General features: G+C 27.7%; 2 protein-coding genes across 3 annotated transcripts; one reads left to right on the top strand and one right to left on the bottom strand.

The window, feature by feature from the left end:
* The first annotated feature begins 495 nt into the window (after positions 1-495).
* On the top strand, positions 496-5,380 carry LOC103573988 (protein arginine N-methyltransferase 7). Of its 2 annotated transcripts, none has more exons than XM_008553304.2 (6): positions 496-790; positions 876-1,025; positions 1,114-1,335; positions 2,377-3,543; positions 3,619-3,779; positions 5,052-5,380. In XM_008553304.2, the coding sequence occupies exons 1-6, from the start codon at positions 608-610 to the stop codon at positions 5,302-5,304; spliced, it is 2,136 nt and encodes a 711-aa protein (XP_008551526.1). In that variant the 5' UTR covers positions 496-607; the 3' UTR covers positions 5,305-5,380. The 2 variants fall into 2 exon arrangements, with proteins under 2 accessions (XP_008551526.1, XP_053595210.1); XM_053739235.1 differs by lacking the exon at positions 5,052-5,380 and adding an exon at positions 3,869-4,471.
* A 74-nt stretch (positions 5,381-5,454) lies between these two features.
* On the bottom strand, positions 5,455-7,756 carry LOC103573989 (tRNA-uridine aminocarboxypropyltransferase 2). The gene is made up of 4 exons (XM_014443930.2): positions 7,664-7,756; positions 7,259-7,598; positions 6,985-7,187; positions 5,455-5,600 (listed from the first exon to the last, which is right to left on the bottom strand). Exons 1-4 carry the CDS (start codon positions 7,750-7,752, stop codon positions 5,468-5,470), a joined length of 765 nt encoding a protein of 254 aa, XP_014299416.1. The 5' UTR covers positions 7,753-7,756; the 3' UTR covers positions 5,455-5,467.
* Between the last annotated feature and the right edge of the window lie 1,632 nt (positions 7,757-9,388).

Genomic DNA, 9,388 nt, shown 5'->3' with positions numbered 1-9,388 from the left:
AATGTATAATAAAAAGGAAAATAAATAAATTTGTTGTAAGTTTCAGTAACAATTGATTTCTAATTTATAATTATATATTATATTAAACATCATTTATTTATTTATTTATTAATAATAATAATAATAATAATAATAATAATAATAATAATAATAATAAATAATATTCTAATACAATCTTATTTAAATTAATTTTTTTTTTTTTTTTCAATTAAATGGTATCCAGTCAATAATTATTCTGTACAATTTGACAGAATTTTCATATTATTTAATGAAATTCTACAAAACTGAAATTTTGGCCTCACACGAAATGTTAAAATTATAATATTATATTAAAACAAATAAGTTGATAAACAAATAAAAATAAATCCTTCTTTGATAGAGAGACAGTAGTCTCATTTTAAAGAAAAAAAGTGATTTAAAAAAAAATTCAGCCGTTAGAGAGCAGTAGAGAGAGCACAAAATTCTATAACTATGGAGGGTAGAGGTACCTCTACCTCTACCCTGCATATCTGTAACCAAGCACGTGGTATTTAAATCCGATTGACTTAACCTTTAAAAATAATTTTCATAACAACAATAACTTAACCTCATAAATAAATTTTTTTGTATGTTATCTAAAGTATTTTTAAATTATTCAAGATACATTAAATTATCGAAAATGAGTATTTTTACCCAAAATTATGATCCCATTACTGGATGTTCTGTTTGGGAGGAAAAAAATCCTGATTATGATTATCATCAAGAAGTTGCGCGTTCAGCTTTTGCTGATATGCTACACGATCATGAAAGGGTATATTTTTCATATTTATTATAAACTAATAAATCATATATTTATTCATTTTTTAACATAAATTATTTTATTTATATTCTTTCAGAATGAAAAATACTATCTTGCTTTGCAAAAAGCAATCGCCAAAAAACATAAGCAAGGTTTAAAAGCTAACGTTCTTGATATTGGTACCGGGACAGGTTTGTTATCGATGATGGCAGCTAGATGTGGTGCTGATACAATTATTGCATGTGAGGTAATTGTGATAATTTATAAATAGAAGTAAAAAAGAATATTTAATGTCATCAATAAATACAAAATATATATTTTTATTTTATTCAAAGGCTTTTAGACCAATGGCTGAATGCGCTGAAAAAATAATAAAAAACAATGGGTTTGAGTCGCGAATAAAATTAATTAAAAAAAAATCAACTGAAATAAGTGTCAGCGAAACCGGAGATATGAAACAACGAGCAAATATTCTAGTTACTGAAGTATTTGATACCGAGTTAATCGGTGAAGGTGCACTGCCAACATTTAAACACGCCCATGAACATCTTCTAGAGGTAAAAAATATATTGTTTTAAGGGGGTCCGTTTTATAAGCGTTTTTTGAGACTTTTTTTTTTTTTTTGACGACCAATGAAAAGATAGAACTTTGACTTTTTTTTATCATTTATTTATTAATATTTCAAGAGTATATAAGACGAATTTCAAATAAAAATCTTCATTACAACGTAAGTTGTACCGCTTTAAAGATACCCGCTTCGAAAAAAATGTACGCTCACTTCCTCCACGACTTCGGCTCATCGGCTTATCTGAAAAAAAAATAAAATAAATAAATAACAACGGCGTTTCAATCTGTAAGCCTAAATGCATCGAGTGAACTAGAATCATTTGCTAATATTAAAAATTGTATTTTTAACAGACTTCTGAAAAAAAAGTTTCAAATTTCGTGATTTTTTTTATTTTTTCCCCGGGTCAAAAATGAAACTTGATTTAGACTTAGTTTACCAAGTCGAAATTCGGAGCCGTTTTTCACAAGACAAACTCGACTTTTTTTAAGATTTAGACTTAACTGGCTTACTTAGTCACGATTTAAGACGAAAAAGTTGAAATCAAGTCGATATTAACTTGATTTAGACTTAATTGACTTAAATTATAAGGCGAATGACTATCATGCTCGAAGTAAAGACGAATAAGTTCAAATTAAGATCAAAAAATACAAATAAGTTGAAGCTAAGATGAAAAAAGTTGAAAAAAACTTAATTTAAGTCAGAGAAGTCGAGATCTTATCGAAAAATCCTCAGCAAATCGACAACTTCATAAGAAAATAAGATGAAGTGAGCCTGAATCAAGTTTTATTTTTGACCCGGGTCGTTACGAAACAAATAGAAATACTTAGAAATTTCGGAAGATAAATAAATGTTAAAAAATTCAGAGTTCTATCTTTTCATTGGTCGTCAAAAAAAAAATTCTCCCAAAAAAAAAAGACGCTTTAAAAACAGACCCTTACATGAGGAAACCCCCTCAAATAGCTGATAATATTTATTAGTTTTTATTAATTAATTTGATAGTACGAATAAAAATTGTCATATTTTTTTTCAGAAAGATTGCATTGTAGTGCCCGACAGTGGAACCGTTTGGGTTCAAGTAGTCGACAGTTTAACTGTTCGTAAATGGAATCGCGTGAATGAAATAAAAGATCCAAAGACTGGAAAGTTACTAATGAAGCCTCCTAATTCAGTAAATGAATGTGCTGGTTCTTCAGCAGTACATGATATTCAGTTGAGTCAATTACCAAGAGAATCTTTCATACCATTATTAGCACCTCAGCCAATTTTTAAATTTGATTGGTCAGGAAAAATTCCTTTGATATTCAATGAAATAAATACTTTGCAATGTAATGCTATTGCATCCGGTACTGCACACGCTGTATTTATGTGGTGGGATTTAAATATGGACGAAGATAAAGAAATTTTATTGAGTTGTGCCCCAGTATGGGAACATCCTGACACTAAATTAGATATTTATAAAGGATTATCTCTAGAGGAAATGACTGACAAACTTCCATGGCGGGATCACTGGATGCAAGCTATTTATTATCTTCCAGAAGAAATTTCAATAAAAATAAACGAACAAATAACTCTCGTTGGTTATCATGACGGCTATTCATTTTGGTTTAATTTACCTAAATCAAATTATTCTAAATTAAAATTTACCAAAAGTCCTGTCTGTGATTGTTCATTACATATCGCTTACTCCAGAACCCGGCTAGGTCAACTAAATGACAGCGAAAGAAATAACAAATATATAAATGCGTTAAAAAAACACATTACTTCGGACACCACGTGTCTTTGTATATCAGATGGTTCATTAATTGGAATCGCTGCTGCTAATCTTGGCGCTAAAAAAGTTATTTTATTTGAACCAAATTATTTATCACGGAGATCTATTGAATGTTTTATAGATGCTAATGATTTAAATAATAAAATTAAAATAATTGAATCAATTGAACAATTTGCTTGTAATGATAACGATGATAAATCGAATTATTTAATTATCGGCGAACCTTATTATGCTAATTCTATTTTCCCATGGGATAATTTAAGATTCTGGTATTTAGCGTCGACTTACGCTAATGGAATTAAGTCTGTACCCATGTCAGCGTGTATTCGTGGAGTTATTGTTGAATTTAAAGATCTACATCACATTCGTGCTCCACTTGGAGTTTGTGAAGGATTTGATTTGACAATATTTGATAAGCTGATTGTAGTAAGTCATTATCTTATTTATTTTTTTTTTCAGTCTTTTTTTGTTAGATTTGTAATTATTATATTTTTATTACAGTCGTCTAGTGAAATAAGTGATCATCCAGTTGAGGTTCATCCACTATGGGAATATACTGGACGTGCACTATCAGCACCGTTTGATATTGCGTCTTTTAGCTTTGACCAAAACTTTGATAGTGAAAGTAGAAAAGAATTCTCTGGACAAGTGCCTATACTTGAGTAAGTATATATGTATATGATAAATATATTAAGGAGAGAAACTGGTCTGAGATAAAAAAAAAACATATTTTGGTGATTTTTTTTTTCAGAGTACTTTTTTTATTAAAGGTCTTAAACTTTGTGACATTATCAAGCATCATTCCAAGAATATTCTGCGAAATTTTCATTAAAAAATATTTAAGAATAAGCCAGTGATAGTGGGGAGAGACGAGTTACCTCAAAAAAAGTCTCCATGCCGTAGGCAGGATAACTCATGACTGCTTCATCTGAAATCAAAAAACCAAAAAGATTTCTTTAGTACATAAGTTTATCTTTGATCTGAACGGATTATTTTTTTTTTTTTTTCAATAAGTACGTATTTTTTAATTAAACAAAAGGAGCAGTTTTTAGCAAAAATCAGAGTTTTTCGATTGCACCTTTACCAAAAATTAAAAAATGAATATTTTGTTTATTCCTTCGTTTAAATCCACGATAAGCTTATGTATTAAAGAAACTTTTTTGGTTTTTTGATTTCGTATAAGGTGGTCATGAGTTATCCTACCTACGCCATGGAGACTTTTTTATAAGTTGACTCGGCTCTCCCCATTACCACTGTCTTATTTTTAAATATTTTTTTATGAAAGTTTAGCAGAATATTCTTGGAATGTTGCTTAATATTGTCTGAAATTTTAAAAATGGTAGTAAAGAAGGTACTCTGAAAAAAAAAAAAAAAATCACAAAAGTATCATTTTTATTTTGTCTCTCAGACCAGCTTCCCTCCCTTAAGGCTATTTTTAGACGCTGCTTAATAAACTTTTTCCTGTTCAATGAAATTATGCTATTTAAGTTTCGACTTTAAAATTATACATTTTTAATTATAATTCCAAAATTAAAATTTTATTGACTAAATTTTAGATATGAATTGTAATTTTTTTTTTATATTATCAATATTCTATCAATTTTAATTAATTTTATCCTTTTTTCAACTAGTGCTTTAATTAATTTTTTGTCAACATTTTGACATCATAATTAAATTATTAATGCAAAATGGAAAAATTGTCTTAAAATTGACCGTCAAAAAATTGATGACCAATCATAAACAAATTTATTAAAATTCTTTGGTATAAAATCGATTAAAAATTTTAAAAATTTTAATTGACTTTGATGTATTTTTCAAAATTTGACTTAAAAAAATTAAATCAGGATAATTTCGCATCATAAGATTAAAATATTTTCAAGTCGTTATAAGTTAATTACTCTTGGAATTCATATTTTTATTGTATACTTTTTTAGAGAAGGATCATGCAATGGAATAGCTTTGTGGGTAGATTGGTACCTAGATTCTGAACTGATGGTATCAACAGGACCATCAAAGCCAATAATTGCTGGTAAAAAAATAACTTGGGACATGAATAACCGGCAAGGTGTTCATCTCTTAAGAAAAATCCAAAGTGTCACGAAACAACATTCAGTTACATGGTTTTTCAAGTATCATAATCAAGATTACCAATATTTTGACTTTAGATCCTGCATTAAATTGCAATGACTGTTGAACATTGACTAATTAAATAAAAAAATTGTTTTATTATATACACATTATAATAAAATATATTATACATATTAATAAAATTTTATAAAAATTAAATTAATTATATACTTTTGTAATTATCAATTTATAAGTTTTATATTTTAATAAATTATCTAAGTATTTAATTATGTAATTCATTTGAATTTATTTTTAATTGTCTAGCCAGTCGTTTACCTACTAATTTAGGATACGTTTTTTGTTTGATTAAAAACTCTTTACTCTGGTGTGTCACTGCTCCATTCTCCAACTGAAATCTTAAAAAAAAAATTATTTATTAAGAAATTTGAAATGTGCCCATGGAATTAATAATATAAAATTAAATTTATTAATTTTACATAAATATCGATGTACTAATTAGCAAATTGTCTAACTCCATTTCAGAAAATCCTCCATTTATGCGAAAAAAAAGTAATTTAAAAATTTATTTTTCATCTAAAAATTAATTCCATATCTAGTATATGTATATTATTTTGGTCTAGGTTACTCGAATAAAATTTTTTCTGACTATTAGTATCGGAAAATTGCACAGAATCACTTAATAAAAGATATTAAGTTGGACAATTTGCTAATTAGAACGTCGATATAATTTGAAAAATGAAAACATTATTTTTAATGAAGATACAATTAAATGGGATTATTTGAAAATGTATGCTCTATGGGATCAATTTAGATATTAAGCTGGTTTGGAATACAAAGAATTTTAAAAATACAGTACTCAATTTTTTTTAATAACCTCAATTAGTTTTTGATAATTGTGAGTTTATTTAAGCCTTGCTATGAGCTTTTTCGTATTTAAAAATTAATTATACATGAAAAAAAAAAATTTCTATAAAACTGATTGGTTTTCAAAAAACTATAAGCGATAAAACTATAAGCGATAAAACAAAACAATTATTTAAATGAAACAAAATAAATTCGATTGTGATTTTATATAACTTTTATGACAATTATATTTTATGTTTATGACTGATTTGACAGATGAGAAAATTTATTGCACTTGACTTAAAAATTTTTTAGATTTTCGAGAATAATGTCATGGATAATTGCCATGGAAATTTAACAAAATTTATTACTTTTACATAAATAATTATTTTTTACGTAATAAAAAAAATATATATTTTAATGTTTAGTGAAAACACAAGATGACTATTTAAGAATCTATTTTCCGTTAAATTACTGAAGATTTTGAAACGGAATTTAATTCAAAAAATACAGTACTCTTTTTTTAAAAACTTTATTAGTTTTTCATAATTGTGAGTTTATTTAAGTCTACGAATTGAGAAAACATAACTCTTTTTAAAGACGTTTTACTGAGTTCGCTAGGTGACTCATTCGACATTTTGAGAATTTCTTAAAGACTTCTTTAAGATGTTGATGAGACGTCCAAATCATAAATAGGAATTCATTCAGAACTCATCAAGATGTCATTTTGCTACCTGGGCATTTAAATTACACAAATTTTTTTTGTTTTGTTGCGCGAAAAACGTTCCGATCTTCAGGTACATGAAATCACAATATGCATAGATATAATATTTCGTTGTATTCTCCTTGACTTGCTCAAGATTTGCTCCAAAGTTGATCAATATTGCCACTAGGGTTAAAGTAAAATATCTAACTGTATAAATAAATTAAACATACTTGCAAAGATAATGCAGTGGACCAAGCATTGCATCTTTGTACCACAGTTGGTTTTCTAGAATAGCCAGTGAAAACGCACCGCTTTCAAGTGTAGATAAGCATCCTTCAGTTGGTTGTGTCCTTATAACATAACTACTCGCCGTACTTTGTACTAATTTACAAGCTCTAAGTTGTGACAAATATGGAGTAGAATGATAAATAGCCTAAAATATATGAAACTTTTATATAAAATAATTTAAAATTATAATAACTAGTGCTGATAAAATAATAATACTTTAGCTTGAGGCCAAGTGCCATCCAGTAGAACAAGATTGTAAGGTCTTTGTCCATTGACACCGACTTTAGGAAGCTCATTTATGTCAACAGCATCAGCCGATGGATAAAGCAGTATTGTATCTTTGTCCTTGAAAATTTCCATAAGATCTTCATGTTTTGATGAAAATTTTTTACCACGAAATACAAGGCATTTATTTTGTTCCAAAGACAATGAAAGCATCGGAGCAGTACGAAGACACCGTTTAACCTCTGCAGGATGTTGGAGAATAATTAGTCGTGATTGAGGACACAAACGAGTTTTAGGTAATCCTGGACACCAACAAACAGTAATTGGTCTTCTGTAAATTAATATTATTGTTTAAACAAATTTATTTACTTTTAATTATAATTATTTATATATTACCTGCATTGTGAACATTGATCTCGCATTTCAGGTGGATCTGCTGGTATTTCGGCTAATTCTTTCCAAATATCATTACTTTCTTCAGTCATTATATTTTTAAATAAAATACTTGTACTAGCACGTGTCAATTATTATTTTATTGTGTCAATTATTTTAAATAATTTCAAATTTACTTATTTTGCTTGCGTCACACGTGTTCGCTGCAGTTCACTGATTTAAACGTCAGTGGTTCTCATTTTGTTTGCTCAGTACCCGAACCCAAACTTAAAAATTTTTTAACTTTATTATGTATGACATAATTTCAATATCGAAATTCATCAATATTTTTATATTGAAAAAGTCATAAAATGGATAGTGGGAGTATAAGAAATACGTGCTAAGATGGTGGTGGGACTTTTTGGTTGGAATAACAATACAGGTGAACTTTACTGTGTCAAATAGTCACTGTTTCGCAAAAAGCTCGCATAAATTAAATTTAAAAACTCAGAGCATTAGTTGATTGTGTACTTATTAATGATTTTTGGAAACTTTAAAGTCTGATAAATGTGATGGTCAATTTTGGTATTAAATATAATTGTTTATAATTAAAGAAAAATTCAGCAAAAAAGTTTCCCTGGTTCAGAAAAATAGTTTGATCCATGCTAAGTGTATGTTTATATATCACCTTATTCAAATTGTTTTAAATCATTTCAAATTGTTTTGAATCATTTAAAATCATTTTTCTTAAATCATTTAAAATCATTTTTCTAATTCTTTGTGTGGAAGATGTCATTAATTCTTGGGATGAACCCTATTGAATATTAACAACCAACTCTTTACCATTTAAAAGATGTCACTAAAAATAGATAAATTTTCTGAGATTTTTTCTTAAAATTTATTGTCCACATCCCTAATTAAGAAAAATAATTTAATCCATGCTAAGTGTATGTCTATATATTACTCGATTCGAATTGTTTTGAATTATTTCAAATTGTTTTGAATCGTTTTAAATAATTTTTCTTAATCAGGGATGTCTTTCTGTCTTTTTTTTTTCACATTTAAATTTATACACGCAGCCCTGTTTAGAAAATCTCATAGAATCCAATAGATTCTCATAAATTCTCATGAAGATTTTATAAGATAGAATAAGTTCTATGAGAATTGCTATAGTTAAGTATAGGGCCTTATATACAGCTATAAGAATCTATCGGATTTTTTAGGCAGGGAGAGAATTTTTGAGTAAAAATTACACATGAAGTTTGGTACTGTAAGGACATCTAGCCACCTGTACGAAAAAAGTATATATCTGTATATATCCAGCCAAATCTGAATATATGTCACACATATATTCAATTTTACCCGGATACTTTTTTCGTACGGACAGTAACTACATTTTTTTACTATGTCGTTAGTAGAAATTGCACGTAATTTATAGTCGTCCCTATCAAAAAGTCGTCGCCCGCTATCATAACTTATTAACACGTATTTCCTATACTCCCACTATCCATTTTAGGATAACGTTTTCGTTGGGAATACTATACATGCTACCGAGTACGATATTTTACAATGTGCATGAGAAAAATTTAGATACTTATCTCATGTTCTCACAATATCATACTTTTTTGGTAATTTTTACTAAAAATTTTTCTTGTTACCAATTACGATCGAATCCTATTGAGATCGATAGAAAATCGATAATTTTTTTAGATCTATCAGATCTACACCTACACTATTTATTAAGAGCAC

This window comes from Microplitis demolitor, chromosome 5 (assembly GCF_026212275.2).
Source record: "Microplitis demolitor isolate Queensland-Clemson2020A chromosome 5, iyMicDemo2.1a, whole genome shotgun sequence".
NCBI classification, from domain to species: domain Eukaryota; kingdom Metazoa; phylum Arthropoda; class Insecta; order Hymenoptera; family Braconidae; genus Microplitis; species Microplitis demolitor.
The sequence above is the reverse complement of the archived record's forward strand: the minus strand, read 5'-3'. Positions and strand labels throughout refer to the sequence as shown.

What these genes read in the sequence shown, in the direction of transcription:
- LOC103573989 (XM_014443930.2), bottom strand. Translation starts at nt 7,752, where the DNA reads ATGACTGAAGAAAGTAATGATATTTGGAAAGAATTAGCCGAAATACCA. An exon ending in GCACTTGGCCTCAAGCTAAA is followed by an intron (nt 7,188 to 7,258) that starts GTATTATTATTT and finishes CATATATTTTAG; the next exon opens with GCTATTTATCATTCTACTCC. An exon ending in CCACTGCATTATCTTTGCAA is followed by an intron (nt 5,601 to 6,984) that starts GTATGTTTAATT and finishes TTTTTTTTTAAG; the next exon opens with ATTTCAGTTGGAGAATGGAG.
- LOC103573988 (XM_008553304.2), top strand. Translation starts at nt 608, where the DNA reads ATGTTATCTAAAGTATTTTTAAATTATTCAAGATACATTAAATTATCG. An exon ending in TGCTACACGATCATGAAAGG is followed by an intron (nt 791 to 875) that starts GTATATTTTTCA and finishes ATATTCTTTCAG; the next exon opens with AATGAAAAATACTATCTTGC. An exon ending in TATTTGATAAGCTGATTGTA is followed by an intron (nt 3,544 to 3,618) that starts GTAAGTCATTAT and finishes TTTTTATTACAG; the next exon opens with TCGTCTAGTGAAATAAGTGA.